This window comes from Papilio machaon, chromosome 9 (assembly GCF_912999745.1).
Source record: "Papilio machaon chromosome 9, ilPapMach1.1, whole genome shotgun sequence".
NCBI lineage: Eukaryota > Metazoa > Arthropoda > Insecta > Lepidoptera > Papilionidae > Papilio > Papilio machaon.
This window is the reverse complement of record NC_059994.1, coordinates 8,851,830-8,874,781: the sequence shown is the minus strand read 5'-3', so window position 1 is coordinate 8,874,781 and position 22,952 is coordinate 8,851,830. Positions and strand designations below refer to the sequence as shown.

The 22,952-nt window shown below is 55.3% G+C and overlaps 3 protein-coding genes across 3 annotated transcripts; 1 reads left to right on the top strand and 2 right to left on the bottom strand.

Annotated features, from left to right (window-relative positions):
• Positions 1-3,933: 3,933 nt before the first annotated feature.
• LOC123721270 lies at positions 3,934-6,291 on the bottom strand. The gene has a single exon (XM_045679514.1). It carries the CDS (start codon positions 6,289-6,291, stop codon positions 3,934-3,936), a length of 2,358 nt encoding a protein of 785 aa, XP_045535470.1.
• Positions 6,292-11,095: 4,804 nt separating this feature from the next.
• LOC123721269 lies at positions 11,096-13,457 on the bottom strand. The gene is made up of 2 exons (XM_045679513.1): positions 11,985-13,457; positions 11,096-11,926 (listed from the first exon to the last, which is right to left on the bottom strand). The coding sequence occupies exons 1-2, from the start codon at positions 13,455-13,457 to the stop codon at positions 11,096-11,098; spliced, it is 2,304 nt and encodes a 767-aa protein (XP_045535469.1).
• Positions 13,458-19,558: 6,101 nt separating this feature from the next.
• On the top strand, positions 19,559-22,272 carry LOC106709693 (cyclin-dependent kinase 2-like). The gene is made up of 4 exons (XM_045679512.1): positions 19,559-19,797; positions 20,825-21,005; positions 21,113-21,385; positions 21,910-22,272. Exons 1-4 carry the CDS (start codon positions 19,682-19,684, stop codon positions 22,270-22,272), a joined length of 933 nt encoding a protein of 310 aa, XP_045535468.1. The 5' UTR covers positions 19,559-19,681.
• Positions 22,273-22,952: the final 680 nt, after the last annotated feature.

Genomic DNA, 22,952 nt, shown 5'->3' with positions numbered 1-22,952 from the left:
CACGACCTCACCCCACATCCGGCCACGAGGGCTGTAAGATGGGCAGGATAAACCAGTACCCACCCACACCCCCCGCGGCCCCACCACGTCGCATCTGCCGGTGCGACCCCGGTTGGGCATGGTCAGGGCGGAGTCACTGCTGTGACCCACCACTGACGGCCCTCTCCAGGTGGGTCGGTCATGTGCAACACCCAACACGATGACCGACCCTAGAGTTTGGTTCGCGGGGCCGAAGCCCTACCCCAGCCGAAGCCGGGGCGTTCCCCTATCCACCACCCGGGGACGCGCCACGTCGGAGTACTCCTCTCCGCCCACTCGGACAACCGAGCAGGTCCGTGGAACCTAACCTAACCTAACCTTTTTTTTTTTTTTTTTTTTTTTTTTTTTTTTTTTTTTTTTTTTTTTTTTTTTTTTTTTTTTTTTTTTTTTTTTTTTTTTTACGAGGAGAAACCCGTTTATGAGCCGTCTACCCGCTCGGGGGAGGGAGCGGGCAGGTGTGTCGGACTCAGCCGCTCCCCCGGCCCGTAAATGACCGGAGGGGCTACTACCGACCAAAACTCCTCGAAACCGCCATCCCGCTTGTGCCGGGCTAAGGTGACAGTTTCCCTTATCCTTGTCCCGGCAGAGCGTTTGTCCTTTTAGGACCCACCTCTCGTGGCGCACATGGCCACATTAACCACCTCCGAGTGGGCGACGGAGAACTGCCGCCCTACTCCTACCAGGTCCCCCAACCCGGCACCGACCAACACGTCTTTGTGAAATAAAACTATTAAGACGCCTGGGCAAAAGCCCGGCGTCGGCGCATCGGTCGGCGGCGGCGCACGGGATCCTCCTCCGGATCATCCTCCCGGCGCCGCTCGTCCTCTTCCTTTTTCTTCATCACCGCCTCGCAAAAGGCGGCGACGGCACTCCATCCGGGTTCACTGCCGACCATCGCAGAAACGACAGCCGGCAGCGAGGTGTCAACTCCTATTTGGTGCACAAGCACGGCTCTCTCCTCAGCCCATGCTGTGCAGAACGTCAATGTGTGATCCGCGTCGTCTTCCGCGGCATCACAAAATCGGCACTGCGGAGTGCGCTCCCGTCTGGCCACGTTGCACAGGTACCTCCCGAAGCAGCCATGCCCCGAGAGGACCTGCACTAGGCGATATGAGAGTGCACCCCATCGTCTCGTCAACCATTCTTTTAGGACGGGGCGAATCGCCGCTATGGTGCGGTGACCCGCTCCCGGCTGGCTCAGCTGTTCGAGCCAGCAGCGCTGGACTGAATCCTTAGCGCTCTTTCGCCATTCTCCAATTTCTTCTCCACTTGGGATCTCTCCCCGACTTTTGACGTCGGCGGACTTCCAATAGACCTCCGCCAACGCCGACGCCTCCAGCTCCCATGGGGGAGTCCCAGCTAGCACGCATGCTGCCTCCAACGACACGGTGCGGTATGCTCGAGCCGCTCGGAGCGCCACTACCCTCTGCGATCTGCGCAGTTGGGCTTTATTGCGGCGCTCGAGGGCATCTGCCCAGATAGGGGCTCCGTACAACGCCATTGATCTAACAATTCCGGCATAGAGGCGCCGGCAGCTCGCGCTCGGTCCGCCCAGATTAGGCAATAACCTGCTCAGGGCGAACGAAGTGCGCGCGAGCTTCGGTGCCATCTGCCGGAAATGTTCTTGGAAGTTCCACCGGCTGTCGAGTACAACTCCCAGATACTTCATTGTGGACCCGACGCCGATGGAAACTCCGCCCACTATCAATTGAGCGCTCGGTGGTGGCGCTCGGCGAGGCCCGTGAAAACACAGGGCCTCGGATTTCTCAAGGGCCACCGTCAGGCCCAAACTCCTAATCCTGCCCACTACTTGGGCTACTCCGGCAGTAGCTAGCACACTCGCTTCCCGATAGCTACTGCCCCTTGCCAACACCAGTGTATCGTCCGCGTAGCAGACGACGCTAACGCCACGGAGAGTCGGGCCACGAAGGACCCAGTCGTAACCGACGTTCCACAGTAGTGGCCCTAAAACGGAACCCTGTGGAACGCCGCACGACACTCTTCTTTGTCCTAATCCGGTGGTTGTGGGATATACCACTGTCCTATCCGATAGGTAGGCCTTAATCGTCTCACGCAAGTACAACGGGACCCCATGAAAACGTAGGGCCTCCATTATACAGGCGTGAGGCAGTGTGTTAAAAGCGTTGGCGATATCTAAAGATACCGCCAAGACGACGCCGCCCCTAAGGACCTCCTCTTCGGCGACGGCCCTCACCCGTGCAATAGCATCGATGGTAGAGCGGCCGCGCCGGAAACCATACTGGCAGTCTGCCAAATTTGGCCCTACTCGGTCGAGGTGTTCTGTGAGGCGGGTCGCAATAACGCGCTCAAAAAGCTTACCCGCCTCCCCGAGCAGGACTATCGGGCGATACGCCGAAGGAGAATCTGCCGGTCTTCCTGCCTTTCCAATCAGTACGAGTTTCCCCGTCTTCCAGTCGTCTGGGAAAGTATGTTCCTTGAGGCACCGAGTAAGGAAGGCTCGGAACCTGTCGTCCAGTCCGTTCTTTAGGGCCAGGACCCATATGCGTCCGGGGATCCCATCGGGGCCTGGGGCGGTGTTTTTGGCCTGAAGCCGTGACACAGCCGCCCACAGTTCCCTTTCTTCCACTTCCGGGACTTCCCCGTCCGCATCGCGATTTGAAGTCGCTGGCGAAAACACCATTGATGGCGGCACAAATTCCTCCCTCATCGAGGGGAACAAGGTCTCCACTACTCTGACCAGTACTTCCGGGTCCATGCTCGCCGTTAGAGGTGGGGCCCAGGGCCTGAGCTTGCTCATTACGAGCCGATATGGCCGACCCCAGGGGTCGACCTCCAACGACGCCAGCAGCTCCTGCCAGGCCTCCTCTTTCGCAACAGCGATGGCCACCCTGAGGGCCTTTTTCGCGTCCTGGTAGGCGGTGTAGAGGCGCCTCTCCTCTTCCTCGGTGTGCCCGCTTCGTCTGCGGCGACGACGGTACCTGGAGTATTGCCGCCTTGCTGACACGCAGGACACACGAAGACGACCGAGATCTTCCGACCACCAATACAAAGCCGTCCGAGCCGGAGGGCGCAACACGCGGGGCATCGCGACGTCACAAATGTGCGTGACCGCTTCGTGGAGCCACCGCGACTCGGACTCTACTTCCGTCACGTTCGGTGTTGGGTTCCAGCTTGCGACCAGAGACGCCTGGATCGCCGCTTCCCCGTCAAGTTTTTTGAGGGCCCACCTCGGGCCGATCTCCGACGACGACGCAACACGCCCGGGACCGGAACCGCAAGGGAGGGGGGAGACGTCAAACCGAATATACCTGTGGTCGGACAAAGTCTCCACACCCTCCAGGACTGCCCAGTCCCGGACGGTTCGTGCCAGGTCCGCACTGGCGAAGGACACGTCCACAATGGAGCCACCCTGCATCCGCACGCATGTGTCCGTGTTCCCCACGTTCAGAACAACTAAGCCATTCGAGGCGAGCCACTCCTCCACCAGTTCTCCTCTCGCATCCGTGGCAGGGCATCCCCAGACCGTGGACTTTGCGTTAAGATCGCCAGCCACAACGATCCGGTTTGGACGGCACCAGGCCAGGACCGAGTCCATCTCCCCTAGGAATGCCTCGAATTCGGATAGTGGCCGGTTTGGCGAGAAATATACCGCGACCACCATCGCATCGCCGCACAACGCCGCAACGACTCCTCGACCTTTCCGAGACCTCCTTATTACGACGTCGCTTGACACCGCGATTGCCGCCAGCCCGTCGTCATCGCCCACCCAGTTGTTTCTCGTGGGAATGAAGTAGGGCTCAGTCACCACCGTAACATCTATCGACCACTGCACCATGCTTTGGATCAATAAATCCTGAGCTCTGGCGCAGTGGTTGATGTTGGCTTGCATGTATTTAGTAGCCGTCGTCGTCATTATTTTGAAGTACTTTCGGTTTCCATCTCTACTTCACCGCTCGGTGGTGGTTGTGCCTGTTGCGGGCTGGCTCTGCTCGCAACAAATACCCTGCTGAACATCCTTTTCTTGGGGGCCGAGCATGTCTTGCTCCCCAAGAGATGATTGGCTGCCTTCCCAGCCTCCGCACACAATGTGCAGTGGGGGGCAGCGTTACACTCTGCGGCGCGGTGTCCCAGCTGGCCGCATCGGTAGCACTGAAGCCCCCGGTCGACCTCCGCAGTACACCGTGCCTTGACATGGCCAGAGTGAAGGCACTTGAAGCACCTTAGCTCCCTACGTTCAAGGAGCTTCACCCTGGCCGAGACCCATCCGACGAGAAGTTTCCCTTCAACCACCCTCTTGGCGGCTTCAACAGGGCATGAAACCCACACGGCGAATAGGCCGGACCTCTCCTGGCGGAGTGTGCCTACTTTGATACAATTTGCCGCACATCCACCTTTAGCCGCGACCGCGGCTGTCACTTCGTCTTTTGTGACGGAATCGTCTAGTCCCGCCACTATCATCTCCGACATTTTAGTTGGACGGGAGACGGTGATGTCGCCTCCGTTCCCGAAGACCTCGCGAAGCCTCTCCGCGAGGAGGTCCGCCTTTGGCGCGCTAGTGGCACCGGGGATTTCAATGATGGACGCCCCGGTTGCCGCCCGCTTGAAGCGGACGCTCTCAATTTCTAGGTCCTTGAGGTTCACCTTTTGTTTCGCCTCAGCGAGAGCCTTGGCGTATGTGACCCCCTTCTCCACAGCCGTGGGATGTAAGGTCACCACGACTGCCGAGGTCTTGGGGGCCCGCAGCTTAGGCGAGGACCTGACCTTCTCTTGCCCCTTCTTCTTCGTCGTGGGCGCCGATCTGGTGGTAGTCGGCGCCTTTTCTCTCAGGCCCCTCTTAACCACCGACGCCATGGTCTCCTTCATGGAAGTAGGCGCCGGCGGGAGGGGGCGTCCCGTCTCTTGGTTTTTGGCCTTGCCCTTCTTTTTAGCGGCCTTCTTTTTCGTCTTCGCCTTTTGGCCCGGATGGGCGGGTTGGGCCGCGGCAGAAGAAGAAGCGGCGGCGGCCGGCGCTGAAGAAGAGGTCGGCGCCTTCTTTTTTCCTTTGGCGCCGACCTTGATCCAGCTCGATTGGACCGGATCCGGGCGACGCTCGTCAGGCAGTTCTGCCTGGGTCTCAGCCGGTGTGTGGCGTGGACGGCTTGCCGGGGGTGGTCTGGCTTCCGCCTCGCGTCTGTCATGAGCCAGTGCCGGTCTTAGGCGAGGTTCCGGATTCAGGCGCGGCTCTAGCCCGTCTATTCGAGCGTTGAGCCGGTCCGAGAGCCTGCTCAAGATTCGGTTTTCTAGTTCCTCCTCCGTGGTTTGCGGGCATGCCGCTGTGACAGGTTTAGGTGACGCCCCCGCCTGCGACACGCACGCCCTCAGTTCTGCCATCTCTTTCTTTAGTGCGGCCATTTCCGCCTGTAGGCGGGAGTTGGCCGCTCGCAACAGTCTCGTCTCCTCATTAACGTTCCGTGACGTCAGACATTTTGCCGCCGCCCGGATCTGCGCTACCGCCTCCTTAAGAGCTTTCTTCGATGTGCCTTTCAGATTGTTTGATTTTTCGCAGACGGCCGCCACGGCCGCTGCGCCAAGCTCTATTTGACCGCCTAATTCTGCGGAGCCCAACTCGCCTTCATCGTCCGGTTCAGATGCGGAGGTCTCTGAAAGTCGGACCCCCGCTCTGGTCGACCGTAGCCCCATCGTTAGCTCGGCGACATCTTTCTCCGCCTCCCACTCTAGTTGGCGACGGGTGGCCTCTGCCAGCTCCTGTTTCGCCTTGGCGAGCCCAACGTATTCGCCAGTTGTCGGTGGCCGTCCTCGGCCTTTCCTTGTACCTGCCACTTTGGGCGAGGGTCCCGTCTCTGTGTCGCCTGGTGCGGCGACTGTATCCCGGTGTCGTTTCCGTCCAAGACTCCCCCATTGTCCAGGGTGCCGGTCTGCACGGTTCTCCGGTGCCTCAATCTCCATGTCGGAGTCCGACGTGTCACTGAGTGCCGGTAGGCGCTGTCGAGGGGCGTTAGACGCCGCGATCGGAACGCGCTCCAGCCGCACTCTCACCTCCTTTAGTTCGGCGCCATCCAGTGATGGGCGCCTCGTCACTTCTGAGTCCAAATCTCTTGCTATCAGTTCCATAATCCTAGCCTGGGTCGTCGTTGTGTTCGTATTTGAAAGGCAGTCCTTGCCCCCCCCAGAGTACGAGGGGCAGCCCGCGGCCGAAGCCACGGGGAGGGATTCTCCCCCGGCGGTGCCGGAGGTACCCTCCTGGGGTAGTTGTGTTTTGGGAGATGCCATCATTTACTTTTACTTTTTCCAGTGTTGTCGGACACCGGAAACCGCCTTTGGTACAGGGTGAGGTCCCGCACGGCCTTGAAGGCCGTCATCCTCCGACCGAAGTCCGCTGCAGTTTATAGTGCTGCCGCACTCCGATGTTTGCACGACCTGGCCTGATTTGGCCTTACGGAAGACTCAAACCGACCCTGCCGCGCCGAGGGCCTTGAAGGCCCTCCATCCTACGACCCCTCAGGGTCCACTGGTGTTTCCCGCGGGCCTGTCCGGTATGGGAGGCCCTGTCCGGCGTAGCCCCGCGGAAGAACACCCCACCACTCCGCACGGCGGCACCTCGGTGCACGTCGCGCCCCGCACCGCCCTGAAGGCGTGCCCTCCTCCGGGTGATTTTTTAGAGAGGTTTTCTTCCTCGCAGCCCCACGCTCAGTGCGTAGGGCCCCCGGTCCGCTCAGTGCGGATTACGGTTTACTTGGCGTCCACCGATCATAAAGACCGGTGGGCGGCCAAGTGTGGTGTTGCCACCGGGTGATTTTTTAGAGAGGTTTTCTTCCTCGCAGCCCCGCGCTCAATGCGCAGGGCCCCCGGTCCGCTCAGTGCGGATTACGGTTTACTTGGCGTCCACCGATCATAAAGACCGGTGGGCGACCAAGTGTGGTGTTGCCACCGGGTGATTTTTTAGAGAGGTTTTCTTCCTCGCAGCCCCGCGCTCAGTGCGCAGGGCCCCCGGTCCGCTCAGTGCGGATTACGGTTTACTTGGCGTCCACCGATCATAAAGACCAGTGGGCGGCCAAGTGGTGTCACCACCGGGTAATTTTTTATAGAGGTTTTCTTCCTCGCGGCCCTACGCTCAGTGCGCAGAGCCCCCGTTTCCGCTCAGTGCGGACTTACGGTCTACTTGGCGTCCACCGATCATAAAGACCAGTGGGCGGCCAAGTGTGGTGTCACCACCGGGTAATTTTTTATAGAGGTTTTCTTCCTCGCGGCCCCACGCTCAGTGCGCAGAGCCCCCGTTTCCGCTCAGTGCGGACTTACGGTCTACTTGGCGTCCACCGATCATAAAGACCAGTGGGCGGCCAAGTGTGGTGTCACCACCGGGTAATTTTTTATAGAGGTTTTCTTCCTCGCGGCCCCACGCTCAGTGCGCAGAGCCCCCGTTTCCGCTCAGTGCGGACTTACGGGTTTGTTGGCGTTTGGTTCGCGGGGCGAAAAAAGCCCTACCCCAGCAATATGCCGGGGCGTTCCCCTATCCACCACCCGGGGACGCGCCACGTCGGAGTTCACCTCTCCGCCCACTCGGACAACCGAGCAGGTCCGTGGAACCTAACCTAACCTAACCTAACCTAACCTAACCTAACCTAACCTAACCTAACCTAACCTAACCTAACCTAACCTAACCTTTTTTTTTTTTTTTTTTTTTTTTTTTTTTTTTTTTTTTATAGTCTGGAAATGCATTTACGCACCCCCTACGCCGGGCTGTGCAATGGCGTAGGGGAGTGTGGGACTCGCCGGCCGCAGAAGATAGAGACAAGGCGACCGGAATACCCACTAAAACCAGACTGCCCTCTCACGCGTTACGGCGGGGCCACGGGGAACGCGTTAGCTTACTTCCGTGACCCCGCCTGCGTTTAGCCTTTACGGCCCTCAAAATTTAAGTCGTGGGGAGAAGGGCAGCAGCGAATTGCCGCCTCCTCCTCCCCACTCTTCTCTGCCGGAGCGGGGGCGCTAGGGGATCCCCTTCGCGCTCCCGCTCCCTCTCCTCCTTCTGCGACATGACTAATTCGCAGAAGGAGGAGACCGCGTTCCAAGACCTCTCACTCCCCAACATGGCGCGTACGACGCCGGGGAGTGAGAGGTCGCCGCCTATCGCCGCCACCAGGGTGCGGCGCTCATCATTCCAGGCGCAGCACACTTCGAGTGTGTGCTGCGCCGTATCCTCGCTGGCGCCGCACCCGTGGCAGCGCATCGTCACCTCCCTTCCGATCCGACACAGGTACCGTCCGAAACAGCCGTGTCCGGACAGCACCTGTGTCAGTCGGAAGGTGAGGGAGCCGTGGCTCCTCCCACACCACTCCGGGAGCTGCGGGCGTATGGCCTCTATGGTGCGCACGCCATATTTGGCGTGCGCTAGGCCTCTCGCCCACAGCTCCACGGTCGTCCTTCTCCTCACCTCCCGGGCGCGGGAGAGCTCCTCTGGAGCTGGGGCTTCGCCCCGAGCTCTTTGTGTAGCCCGCGCCCAGTAGGCTTCGGCCAGCACACCCGCCTCGATCTCCCACGGAGGGGTGCCGGCCAAAACGCAGGCCGCCGCGTGGCCTACCGTTCGGTAGGCCCGGCACGCACGCGCCGCAACAATGCGTTGCGGCCTGCGGAGGAGGGCCCTGTTCGGTGCATTAAGGGCGCGAGCCCATATCGGTGCACCGTACAGGGCCATACTCTTGACGACCGTGGTGTACAGCATCCTCGCATGTACACCCGGACCGCTGAGGTTAGGGAGGAGCCTCGCCAGGGCTGAGGCCGCGCCCACAAGCCGGGGGGTCAGCGCTCGGAAGTGGTCACCGAAGCGCCAACCCCCGTCGAGGACAAGACCCAGATATTTTATCCGGGCCTTGACCCCGACTTCCTCTCCGTTGACCCGGAGGGTGGCCCCCGCAGGTACCCTCCACCGAGGCCCTTTAAAACAGAGGGCCTCGGTTTTGCTGAGGGCCACTCGGAGGCCTAGTGCCTCAATCCTCCGGGTCAATAATGTGGCTCCGGCCTCAGCCCTCCTTACTAAGCGGCTCCAGGTGGTGTCCCGGACGGCTACCAGCGTGTCATCTGCGTAGCAGATGACCGCCATCCGGGACAGCACCTCTCCGCGGATGGCCCAGTCATATCCGATGTTCCACAGGAGGGGCCCTAACACGGACCCCTGTGGAACACCGGAGGCCATCCGCCTCTCCTCTCGACCGGTTCTCCCCATGTAGGACACTACCCGCCCTTGCAGGTAGTGTCCCACGACTCTCCGCAGGTAGAGGGGCACTCCGTGATATCGGAGCGCCTCCTCTATTACCGCAAAGGGGAGGGAGCCGAAGGCGTTGGCGATGTCTAATGACACCGCCATGGCTCCCTGCCCCTTTTGGGCCGCTTCGTCGGTGAACTTCTTCAGGGCGGCCAGGGCGTCCATGGTGGATCGTCCTGACCGGAACCCGAATTGGTTCACCGAAAGCTGCGGCCCGTCCCTCTCTAGATGCTGGATGATCCGGGCAGCTATGACTCGCTCTAGCAGCTTCCCGGCCTCATCCAGCATCACCAGTGGGCGGTATCCCGACGGAGAGTCCGCGGGGCGGCCTTCTTTCCTAATAAGGACCAGCCGCCCCTCCTTCCACACCTCAGGGAAGTGCCCCGCTGCCAGACAATCGTCGAAGAGGCAGCGGAGGCGGTCCCCGAGGTGCCTCAATGCGATGGGGAGAACCTTCCCCGGGACCCCATCCGGTCCCGGGGCCTTCCGCGGGCCTTGGAGCCGGCGGGCCGCCCCTAGCATCTCCTCCTCTGTTATCAGAGGAGGATTAGGGGCGGCGTCGTCCTCGTCTTCAGCCCTCTGCTGGGACATGCGCGGTGGCTCGAATGGGGGGCTGTCTGGAAACAGCCCCTCTACCACCGCGCTGAGGACGGCCGGCTCCATGGCCTCCGTGGGGGGCGCCGTTTTGAATTTGGCCCGTACCATCCGGTACGGGCGCCCCCACGGGTCCGCGTCCAGGGCCGCCAAGAACTCCGAGTATGCAGCGTCCTTGGCGGCCCCTATGGCGGCTTGGAGCGCCTTTTTGGCCGAACGCGTTTCGGCCTGGAGGCGCTCCAGCTCGCCCGGCTCCCGGTGTCGACGTCTTCGGCACCGGGATAGAGCACGGCGAGCGGCGTTGCTGGTGGCACGCAGGGCCGCGAGGTCCCGCGACCACCAGTACACCCCTTCTCGGGGCGCGAGGCGTCGAGCCCTAGGCATTGCGGAGTCGCATACAGCCGTCAAGTCCCGACGGAACCTGGCAGCCCTTTCTCCGACCCCCAGGGATTGAGGGGGGTCGGAGGCCCACGAACAAACAATAGCGGCCTCCTCTGCCAGGTCTTCGTCAAGACGTGACAGCTGCCACCTAGGGAAGACGCCCCTGCCGCCCGCCGTGCGGGTTTGACGCCCAGGGGGCGCTGTGGAGACCCTGAACCTGATGTACAGGTGATCTGACAGGGTCTCCACATCCTCCAGGACGCGCCAACACGAGATGCGCGCGCCGATACTGGGGGTGGCGAACGTCACGTCGACGACTGAGCCACCCCGGGCGCGCACACATGTGAAGGCGCTGCCCCGGTTCTCCGGGACCAGGCCAATAGTGAGGGCCCAATCCCGAAGGTGCGCCCCCTTGACGTCGGTGATGGGGGATCCCCAAGCCGCGCACTTAGCATTGAGGTCCCCCATCACGATGACCTGGGCTGGCAATGCCCTCCGCACCACCAGCTCCAGGCCATCCAGGAACCTCTCAAATTGCGAGAGGCTCCTGTTCGGGGAGAAGTAGACTCCGATGAGCACTACTTCTCCCCAGTTTGCCGCCACGTAACCCGCGCCCCTCTCCCTGAGAGAGAGGATTTGCGGGCCCGCTGGCGGCGCCACCATTCCGACCGAGCCCTCCGTGTCCCCGACCCAATGAGGCTGGGAAGGGATGAGGTAGGGCTCGGCCACGACCGCAACGGCAATTCTCCACTCCGCCAGGGCCTGCATGAGCAGGTCCTGTGCGCGGGCGGAGTGGTTGGCGTTGGTCTGCAGGAACTCTGTATGCAGGTGTCTGGGCATTTATGACACCTGCATACGTTCCTCTTCGGGCGGTTGCTGCGGCCCGGACGGCGGCTGCGCTCTTGGCGCAGGGGGAGGGCCGGTGGAGCGGGCCTTCCCCCTCATGGTGGGGGGGGTGCATTTAGCTCCCCCCATGACGTGGGCGTGCGGGCAGCCTGTCCTTTTGCACACGGCGCAGTGGACAGGCGCCTCGCACGCGGCCCTCTTGTGGCCCTCTTGGCCACATCGGAAGCAGAGGCGACCATCCTCCGCTTCCGACGGGCATAGGGCCCGGGTGTGGCCCAGCTGCATGCATTTAAAACACCGCAGCGGCCGGGCCCTCACCGCAGTGATGGTGGCCATGCTCCACCCTATGGCCACCTTGCCAATTTGGGCGACAGTTTTCGCCGCCGCCGCCGGACACCTCACAAGGGCGGAGCCCCCACCCCAGAAGCTGGACCTAATGAGGCCCACTCTGACGGCATCGGGGTGGCAGCCCCCGGCTGTTGCCAGTCTGGCTGCCACCTCCTCGCGCGTTACCGTCTCGTCCAAGCCCGAGACCCGGAGGTCCGCGAGCTTGGACGGCCGCGCGATGTCCGCCCAGTCGCCAATGACGCGTGTCAGTGCGGCGGCCAGGCGGTCAGCCGTCTCCTCTGGGGTGTTCCCCCCCACCTCCATCAGCTTGGAGCCGGTCATACTCGTCCGTACTTTGACCGTCTCCAAGCCGAGGTCTCTGAGGCAGATTTCCGCCTTGGCCTTGGCCAAGACGTCGGTATATTTGGCCTCAGAGACCTGTCCTTCGGCATTGGTGATCGTGGCCCCCGGTTTGAGGGTGACGGTGATAGCCGCCGTCTTGGGGGCCACGATCTTTACCGCTTTGGGGGGGGGGGGCAGCCCGCTGCGTTCTTACAGGATGAACCTGTGCAGCGGGCGGGGCCCTGGCCGGAGCCTTCTTCTTTCGGGCCTTCCGGCCGACTACCTTGGACCACTGAACCTCTTCGCCCCCGGATGTTTGGGGGGCAGGTTCAGTGGCTGCGGCTTTGGCCCTTGTGGCCGTCCTTGCGCTCCCTTCTCCGCCAGCAGGTGGAGGGGGGGGAGGGGCGGCCGGTCCGGTCTTGTTAATTCGCCTCTTCGGCTTCGGGGCTGGACCGGCTTTGGCCACAGGGGCCTGGGCCGGTCGTGCTTCGGCGCTTTTGGCGGCGCCGGTTGCTAGTCTTGGCCGGGCCACAGGGCGCGGCGGCGGCGGGTGGTGTTGGTCCGCCTGAAGAGGCGGTCTGACCACCGGCTCAGGGGGGAGGCGCGTTTCCAGGTCTCCTAGGCGGGCGTTTACCATCCCGCCTACGGACTCTAGAAGGTCGCGCCTCATCTCCTCGAGGGCGCCCCTGAGCACGGTCTCCACTCCCTCCTCCCGGGCCTGAGGAACCTCCCTCGGAGTCGTGGCCGCTTTCCTCTGCGACTCCGAGTACGCCTCTTTGAATGCCTTGAGCTCCGCGCGGATGAGCTCCACTTCCCTCGCTAGTCGGGCATTTTCCGCGCGGAGTCGGCGCTGTTCCTCCTGAGGGGTGATCGAGCGGAGCTCCTCCACCGCCTCGATCACCTCTTTTGTGGCCCGGTTAATCTGTCCCAGGACCGTGCCCTTGATGTTGCCGCTCTTTTTTACCTCCCCCTGAATGGCGGCCACATTCAGGAGGGCTTTAGCGGCAAGGGCCTCGATCGTCGCGGCCGCCGGCTGGGAGCACCTCGGCTCCGACGGGTCCCTGGGCAGGAGGCACGGGGGCCGGTAGGGGGGGGGGTTCGAGCTGCTTGCTCCACTCTCCCCCCCCTCCGCCAGATGTGCTTTGGCCTCCTGTAGGAAGCTGCTGTGAGCCCCTGGTCGTCTTGGGCGGCCTCTTGCCGCCGTTGATACTTTGACGGCCACCGGGGCCGCCGCTCCGTCATCTTTCAACGCCCTCTTTTTTGGCATTTTCGCCGCAAATCTGAGGGCGAGTCTCGGGGCTGTAGGGGCGGCCCTGTTCGCCTCCCCTAGGTCTTTTGTGCCCTCTATTGTGCTGTCCGAGTCAGACGAGGACAGACCGGATATTCCGGACATTCCAGATATTTCAGAGACCGACACCAACTCCGCGTCGCTCGTCTCTTCCTCCTCTGCCTGGTCCTTACCAGCCTTTCCTCCTCTTCCTGTCCACACTTCCTTCTCCTTCCGATTCGTCAAATCCATATCGCTTGCTATCATTTCCGGGTTTCGTGCTGAGGTCGTGGTTTGGCATGCTTTGGCCCCCCCAGAGTACGTGGGCCGGCCAGAGGTCAGAATGACCTCTGGGAGGGATTCTCCGCTGGCATAGCCAGCGGTACCCTCCTGGGGTATATACTTATTAAAGTCTGCCATTGTCCATTTTGCCCGGCGTTGTCGGACACCGGAAGCCGCCTTTGTTGAGCAGGGTGAGGTCCCCCAGTCATGACGCGCGGCCTTGGAGGCCGCCATACTCCGACCGAAGTCCGCTGCCTTTTAACGTGATGCCGCACGCCCTCGTCGATGTTCCGCAGGCCTGCCCGGTATGGGTGGCCCTGTCCGGTGTAGCCCTACGGAACATCCACCTCCTCCTCAGGGTAATTTTTTATAGAGGTTTTCTTCCTCGCGGCCCCACGCTCAGTGCGCAGAGCCCCCGTTTCCGCTGGGTGCGGATTTACGGTTTACTTGGCGTCCACCGATCATAAAGACCAGTGGGCGCCAAGTGTGGTGTTGCCACCAGGGTAATTTTTTATAGAGGTTTTCTTCCTCGCGGCCCCGCGCTCAGTGCGCAGAGCCCCCGTTTCCGCTGAGTGCGGATTTACGGGTTTTGGTGTTTGGTTCGCGGGGCGAAAAAAGCCCTACCCCAGCAATATGCCGGGGCGTTCCCCTATCCACCACCCGGGGACGCGCCACGTCGGAGTTCACCTCTCCGCCCACTCGGACAACCGAGCAGGTCCGTGGAACCTAACCTAACCTAACCCAACCCAACCCAACCCAACCCAACCCAACCCAACCCAACCCAACCCAACCCAACCCAACCCAACCCAACCCAACCCAACCCAACCCAACCCAACCCAACCCAACCCAACCCAACCCAACCCAACCCAACCTAACCTAACCCAACCCAACCCAACCCAACCCAACCCAACCCAACCCAACCCAACCCAACCCAACCCAACCCAACCCAACCCAACCCAACCCAACCCAACCCAACCCAACCCAACCCAACCCAACCCAACCCAACCCAACCCAACCCAACCCAACCCAACCCAACCCAACCCAACCCAACCCAACCCAACCCAACCCAACCCAACCCAACCACACGACTGGGGTGTTGTAAATAAGCTCCGTTTTTCCGCAGAAAAATCTAAAGCGATGGTCGTCACACGGAAACTTAGATACGACACACCAGTCGTGCAGATGGGCGGCGTCGACGTCCCAATGGTGACCGAGCTAAAAATCCTCGGGGTCATCGTCGATAGCAAACTTACTTTTAACAACCACGTTGCCTACGTGTGCCGGAAGGCCACAAAACTATACAGGAAGCTATCGACGATGGCCCGTGTGGAGTGGGGTCTGTGTCCGGAAATAGTCAGGGCGATATACGTCGCCGTAATAGAACCCACCATTATGTACGGCGCGAGCGCCTGGGCAAAGGCAGTAGGGAAAATTTCTGTGCAAAGTACCCTCGCTACCGTCCAGAGGGGCTTTGCACAGAAGATTGCCAAAACGCATCGGACGGTATCGCTCAACGCGGCACTCATTCTGTCGGGCCTTCTCCCACTTGATCTTCGGATCTGGGAGGCGGCCCGGCTGTTTGAGTGTAAAAGGGGCCGACCCATTGACGAGTTAGACTGCCGCGAGCTGGAGGAGCGTGAAGCCTTTCTAAAGGCTTCACATCCCGCCAGTGAGCCAGATATTAAATACCAGTGTCTGGACAGTATGCGCCCCGAGACTGTTGCTGACCTGCAGCTCCCCGTCCATCGGATTTATACGGACGGGAGTAAATCTGTGGACGGGGTGGGGGCCGCATACACTTACTGGCGGGATGGGTCCGAGATCCGGACCAAGCGAATGAGGTTGGAGCCGGTGTGCACCGTCTTTCAGGCGGAGCTGCTTGCGATAGCCAGAGCTACGGATCTGGCTATCCTGCGCGGCTTCGACTGCACGGCGGTGCTCAGCGACTCTCGCTCCTCGCTCGACTTGGTCCGGAACCCGGACACGCGCCATCCCCTCGCTACCCATATTCGTCGGAATATAAGGGAGATAGAGGGGAATGGTAAAATCCTCCGGCTCTATTGGGTGAGGGCTCACGTGGGGGTCCCCGGGAATGAGCGTGCCGACGAGCTGGCAAGGTTGGCAGCGGCCCAAAATAAAGTTGCCCCGGCATATGATAAATGCCCGTTATCCTACGTCAAGAGACGAATAAGGGAGGCCGCAATTAAAAAGTGGAATGATAGATACACCAACGGAGCCACAGCGTCGGTCACCAAAATGTTCTTTCCTGAGGTGGCCGGCGCATATAAGATTATAAAGAATCTGGAGAACAGACCAGCATTGGCACAGATATTGACGGGTCACGGAGGTTTCGCTGCGTACCTTCATAAATATAAATTGAAAGATGATCCGGCATGTGCGTGCGACTCGGCGGTCCCGGAGACGGTGCAGCACCTCCTTCTGGAGTGCCCGATGCATGACCGCGACAGATGTGACCTGGAACTAAGAACAGGAATGAAAGTTAATGAAACAACTATATCAGAAATAATATCCAGACCAGACTCCAGGCCACATCTGGAGCGGTTTTGCTTATCGGTATTGAGGGCTGCTAAAAAGAGGAACGGAAGCAGATTAAACTAGAAACAGAGTACAACCTGAAATTAAAATTTAATGGAAATAAAACTAGTAACAAAATAAATAAAACAAATAAGTCCTAAAGTAGAATCACGAAAGCAACACACGCCGCATTTAAAATTAAACAACAAAAGTAAATAGTAGCAAAAGAAACCTAATCAAATCCTTGCCATGCAAGGAAGAAACGGAGACGGCAAAAAACAAAAAAAAAAACAAACCCAACCCAACCCAACCCAACCCAACCCAACCCAACCCAACCCAACCCAACCCAACCCAACCCAACCCAACCCAACCCAACCCAACCCAACCCAACCCAACCCAACCCAACCCAACCAACCAACCAACCAACCAACCAACCAACCAACCAACCAACCAACCAACCAACCAACCAACCAACCAACCAACCAACCAACCAACCAACCAACCAACCAACCAACCAACCAACCAACCAACCAACCAACCAACCAACCAACCAACCAACCAACCAACCAACCAACCAACCAACCAACCAACCAACCAACCAACCAACCAACCAACCAACCAACCAACCAACCAACCAACCAACCAACCAACCAACCAACCAACCAACCAACCAACCAACCAACCAACCAACCAACCAACCAACCAACCAACCAACCAACCAACCAACCAACCAACCAACCAACCAACCAACCAACCAACCAACCAACCAACCAACCAACCAACCAACCAACCAACCAACCAACCAACCAACCAACCAACCAACCAACCAACCAACCAACCAACCAACCAACCAACCAACCAACCAACCAACCAACCAACCAACCAACCAACCAACCAACCAACCAACCAACCAACCAACCAACCAACCAACCAACCAACCAACCAACCAACCAACCAACCAACCAACCAACCAACCAACCAACCAACCAACCAACCAACCAACCAACCAACCAACCAACCAACCAACCAACCAACCAACCAACCAACCAACCAACCAACCAACCAACCAACCAACCAACCAACCAACCAACCAACCAACCAACCAACCAACCAACCAACCAACCAACCAACCAACCAACCAACCAACCAACCAACCAACCAACCAACCAACCAACCAACCAACCAACCAACCAACCAACCAACCAACCAACCAACCAACCAACCAACCAACCAACCAACCAACCAACCAACCAACCAACCAACCAACCAACCAACCAACCAACCAACCAACCAACCAACCAACCAACCAACCAACCAACCAACCAACCAACCAACCAACCAACCAACCAACCAACCAACCAACCAACCAACCAACCAACCAACCAACCAACCAACCAACCAACCAACCAACCAACCAACCAACCAACCAACCAACCAACCAACCAACCAACCAACCAACCAACCAACCAACCAACCAACCAACCAACCAACCAACCAACCAACCAACCAACCAACCAACCAACCAACCAACCAACCAACCAACCAACCAACCAACCAACCAACCAACCAACCAACCAACCAACCAACCAACCAACCAACCAACCAACCAACCAACCAACCAACCAACCAACCAACCAACCAACCAACCAACCAACCAACCAACCAACCAACCAACCAACCAACCAACCAACCAACCAACCAACCAACCAACCAACCAACCAACCAACCAACCAACCAACCAACCAACCAACCAACCAACCAACCAACCAACCAACCAACCAACCAACCAACCAACCAACCAACCAACCAACCAACCAACCAACCAACCAACCAACCAACCAACCAACCAACCAACCAACCAACCAACCAACCAACCAACCAACCAACCAACCAACCAACCAACCAACCAACCAACCAACCAACCAACCAACCAACCAACCAACCAACCAACCAACCAACCAACCAACCAACCAACCAACCAACCAACCAAAACTGGCTATAAGAACTAGTATAAGAGGTGAATTAGAAACACTCGAGCCATCAAAATTCAAAAAGGTTGAAGTAAGTAAAGGTTGTTGTCTGATCCGAAGATTTCAGCGCTCAAACCTCGTATGAGAAATCAAAATGCAATGGTTCTATCGCCAAGAGCCAAAGAGCTTCTGCTACCTTTTTCGGCAGAATCAGAAGTCAAATTTCTAGATGTAGATACATTGCAATTGCAACATAGTGATAGCCACAGGTGGGCACAGTTAATCGAAAAGTTAACTTCGTTAATCGTTAATTCGTTAATTAAAAAATTAACTTCGTTAATCGTTAAAGCGTTAAATTCTCGAAAATTAAACGCAAGTTAAAGTTAATCGTTAACAGTTAACCATACCAAAATTATACATACTAATTTCACACTTATTGTGGCGACACTTGTTTAAAATAGTAATTTCACTATACATTCTATAACACATTAGTATAAGAGAAAAGTATGAATGCAGTATAGTATATTTTATTACTAGTTCCGGAAGCCGGTTTCGACAAATGTCTACTGTTGACAATCGGAACAAGTTGCAATGACGGTTTCGCACATGTATTAAACAGCTATTTTTAATACAGTTGCGATAAACTGAAGTAATTTAATAAAATAATAAAAACACAATAAACTCAACTAACTAAAATGATTTAAAAATGGCCAACCGTAAAAGAATACAAACAGAGATTTTTTTTGTTTTCTTCACCCATTCTGGGTAGGCAAAGGGAACTATGCCCAAACGGCCAAGTCTTCAGTAGATTATTTTTGTTGATTTGAAATGAGAATGAAATTTAATGAGATGAAAAAAAATGAAACCTAACCTAATTCGTTGAATCAAATCATTAAATCTGATATTGTAACAAATTAGGAGCTTCTTTTTAGAAATATTTGCATGAATCATAAAAACTTCAATGATTTTTTTTTGTAAAAACTTCGTGGTGGGTTATTTCTTTATAATAGACATTATTTTGACAATTGGGAAAAGAAACGTGTTTGGAAAAGATAAAGAAAAAGCACGAGTAAAAAAGGGTTTTAATACAGTTGCTCAAAAAGTGGCGTATTGCAGGGACGAAGAGCGTTCGGAATGTGGGCTATTACATACTCGTGCTTTTATACACTCGTAATGAATTATACTATTTATTTTGTCCTGTTGGTCATTTCTTTCCCGGACACTCTGATGCATCACACTTATCCAGCCACTCCGCGGCCGGGTAGGGTTTACAGCGGGACCCGATAGCGGATCCGCCGATACGGGCTGGGGATTCAGGACTAAAACCCCGCCTCTCCGGCTTCCATAGCCTTTAGTAGGTAGTTTAGTAGGCTCCCCTTTAGGGGAGAGAATCCCACATAACTCCCGGGACACGGCGTAAAGCATTCCCTCTTTAAAAAAAAAAAAGTCCACGTTGTGGTTGGTTTCATGAATGAAAATGAACATCCGCGAATGTGAAGGGTAAGACCCCTGGCGCGAATTCGCGGCGCGTCTAGAGCCGCCATGAAAGCCGAAATTATCTGCCACTGTGAGCCGCAGAATTTCTACGGCCATAGGGTTGCGAATTGCGACCGTAGATTTTCTAATGTGTAGACCCAAAGACGCAGAACGCATTAATTGCTACAGTATTGGCAATACTGATTGCCATTATTGACGTTGACATTGACACTTGACAATTTGACTTTGCATTGGCATTTGGAAACAACGACTCGCTTCTATTTATTCAAAACAACACATTAGTATTATGTTTGCAAATTCAATATATCTTATTTGCTCTTAAAGTTAGCTCAGTTATAATCATAATTATCATTTTTTTTAATGGAGAACTTTTCGAAAGTGGAAAAAATCGGAGAAGGAACATATGGAGTAGTATATAAGGCAAGAGACCGAGTAACTGGAAAAGAGATTGCTTTAAAGAAAATAAAACTTGAAAAGTAAGTTTTGGCGCCAAAATTGACGTTTGCTTGGAATACATTCCTCTTTATAGGTTAAATTTTTTTTTTAAGGATTCGAGCATTGTAAATTCCTATTGTATGTCCCTTTATTAATTTATTTATTGTCCCTTTATTAATGTTGATATTCTAAATAGTGGAACTGTTTTCCAGTGTGGGTGTTCAATTTGTTTATTTTTACTATGGGACAGACAGTCAGTTATTCACATTAAATATATATATATTACTCCTTAAGATTATTTATTTAGCACTTTATTAAGCATATGCAAATATTTTTGTATAAATTTTATCTTGTCAGATAAAACACTTTATTAAAGGATATGAAAAAAAAACTAGGAACATACTCTGCTTACCTGGTAGTATGTAGGCGAAAATACTAGAATTTCCATCAATGTATTTTAACAGTGGTAGATCACATTAAACCATTTGAATGCTGCTGTGTGAATGGCCTGTGATTGCCTGGTATTGATCTGGTGTAATACCACAACCACACTGAAGGTGAAAGTGGAAGTAATTCCAAGGATTGCATGATGAGTTTATAAAGCACATTTTGTGCTTGTTCTTAATTGTTATTATATGTATATACAACCTGTTGTCTGCGCAGAATTAAAAATATATGTAATAAGTAGCCTATGTGTTATTCCAGACTATGTTCTATATTTGTGCCAAATTTCAACAAGATCTGTTAAGCTGTTCCGGAGATACCTTCAAATAAACAACTATCCATCCATTCATCCAAACTTTCGCATATATAATATTAATAATATTGCGTCAGTAAGATAGGAATGTGAGCCATCAATAATCCCAGGACAGTTTGGGCAGTCAATGTGTGGCATGTATAAATAAGACACACATGAAGCTGACAGTAAGGTTACCCACTTTAATTGTCAAGTGCTAATTTGTAAATCTACTTTTTTTATATGTGTAAAATATTAGTAGATATTTGTCAATTTACTAATTATTCTTGTAACCATTATATAGTATAGTAGTTACATTACAATGTGCACAGTGAGCCGGAGGGTGTGCCATCGACTGCGTTGCGTGAAATATCGGTGCTGCGCGAGCTGAAGCACCCGGCTGTTGTGCGCCTTTTAGATGTGCTGCTGGTTGACTCCAAGTTGTTCCTTGTGTTTGATCTCAAACGTCTTATGGATCTTACTAGTGGACCTTTAGATTTAGATCTAGTTAAGGTAATAATTGAAAGAAAAAGATAACTGAAATTCTATTATGGTGCAATTTAATTTTGAGTTCTTGTTGCATATTTGGCTATATTTGTATATACGGGGATGTGTGTCAGAGCTACCTGCGGCAGCTCCTGGAGGGAGTGGCGTACTGCCACGGGCAGCGCGTGCTGCACCGTGATCTCAAACCGCAAAACCTGCTCGTGGACGCGGAGGGGCGCATCAAGATTGCGGACTTTGGGCTGGCGCGCGCCTTCGGCATTCCGGTTCGCGCCTACACGCACGAGGTGGTCACGCTGTGGTACCGGGCGCCCGAGATCCTGCTCGGTGCCAAGTTCTACTCCACGGCGGTGGATGTATGGAGTCTCGCCTGCATTTACGCAGAAATGGTAAGTGTTGCGTTGTTTGTGAGCTGGCAATTACACTGATACGGCGGTGTCCTAGCATTGTGATTCGAATCCCGATAGTTTGGGTCAATGGGATACCACTTGTTAACTGCAACTGAATTGTCGTTAACTTTGCACAAGTCAAGCGTGCACATGTCTACCAAGTGATGGAGATAATAATGCAATTTCGTAAATTTTATTACCCCATATTTACACCAACTTTTTTCATTGTCAGTATATTTAATTGATGTATCAAGCTAGTGAATCGGCCGCCCCTGATCAGCCCATGGGAGGCTATCTGCATGTATACAGATCAGTACAAAGGGCGCACCGCGGCTTCAAATTTTTCTGGTTTTCACTAATAACATACTATTCGTAAAATCGGGAACTTTTTTGCGGATCTTCGATGTGCGATTTCACGTCGGTCGCTGCTACATTTCTAAACGTATCACAAAAGGAAAATGTATTGCGAGTGAAATAACCACTACTGGAGGATAGAAGGGCTCAAAGGGCTCCGTGTGTCGCAGGCGAGCGGGCGCACTCTGTTCCCGGGCGACAGCGAGATCGACCAGTTATTCCGCGTATTCCGCGCGCTGGGCACGCCCGGCGAGACACTGTGGCCGGGCGCGCGCCAGCTGCCCGACTTCCGCGCCGCCTTCCCGCGCTGGCCGGCACGCCCCGCGCGCTCCCTGCTGCCCGAGGCGGCGCGCGCGCAGCCCCACGCCGCCGCGCTCTTCGAGGCCATGCTGCGCTACGAGCCCGCGGAGCGCGTGCCGGCGCGTGCGGCCGCGGCCCACGCCTACCTGGCGGACGCGCGACTCGTGCCGCCGCGCCTACCGCCCGCGCCCACGCCCGCCTCTCCCGCGCCCACGTCAGACACGCTGCCCTAGCCTTATATTTAATAAATATCTGCTATTCTATGTCAGTACTTTTTATTTATTATAGTTTAGTTTAGCCACATCTAAAAGTTTATGAACTGAATTGGACCAGTCGAGCTCTTTCACTTTCAAATCAAGATACTCACATTGTGAGGTTGTGCAAAAACAAGTTCCACTTTTTTTATTTAATAATGCTATATTTTAACGCGAAAAAGGGGTTGAAAATTTGTGTGGAAGTATCGTCATTCTTACAGTTAGAAACTTGAAAACTTATTTTTTAGGCTGCTGATTTGATATAAATAAATACGACATTTGAAATTTGTAAAAGTTTTACCCTCAAGGCTGCAATATAACAAAAGGGAATAGGGAATGAAAGTTTGTACTGGAGTATATGAATATATACTGGACTGGACTGGACTATACTACTACTGGAGTATATGATGTTTATGTGAATATTATGTAACTTTAAGTAAAGTACCGCAACATTTTTTTTATTAGTTTAAGTAAAATATCACAACAACAAAATTCACGCCCGTAACCCAGAGGGGTAAGCAGAGATCCATGACCTACTTTTGGCGCGGTCCTGACACACCTCTCTCTGTTCTTCAACATCCATACGTCAAAGCATAGCACGTCGGTTCAGTAAGATAATTAGCCTAAAAAAATGCAGTATTTCACGCGGACGAAGTCGC

Bases quoted from the DNA above. Each gene is read 5' to 3' on its own strand.
- LOC123721270 (XM_045679514.1), bottom strand. From the start codon at position 6,291: ATGGCATCTCCCAAAACACAACTACCCCAGGAGGGTACCTCCGGCACC.
- LOC123721269 (XM_045679513.1), bottom strand. From the start codon at position 13,457: ATGGCAGACTTTAATAAGTATATACCCCAGGAGGGTACCGCTGGCTAT. The intron at 11,927-11,984 runs GTAAGAACGCAG...GTGGCCCCCAAG, and splicing joins CCGCTGCACAGGTTCATCCT to ACGGCGGCTATCACCGTCAC.
- LOC106709693 (XM_045679512.1), top strand. From the start codon at position 19,682: ATGGAGAACTTTTCGAAAGTGGAAAAAATCGGAGAAGGAACATATGGA. The intron at 19,798-20,824 runs GTAAGTTTTGGC...CAATGTGCACAG, and splicing joins AAGAAAATAAAACTTGAAAA to TGAGCCGGAGGGTGTGCCAT. The intron at 21,006-21,112 runs GTAATAATTGAA...GATGTGTGTCAG, and splicing joins TAGATTTAGATCTAGTTAAG to AGCTACCTGCGGCAGCTCCT.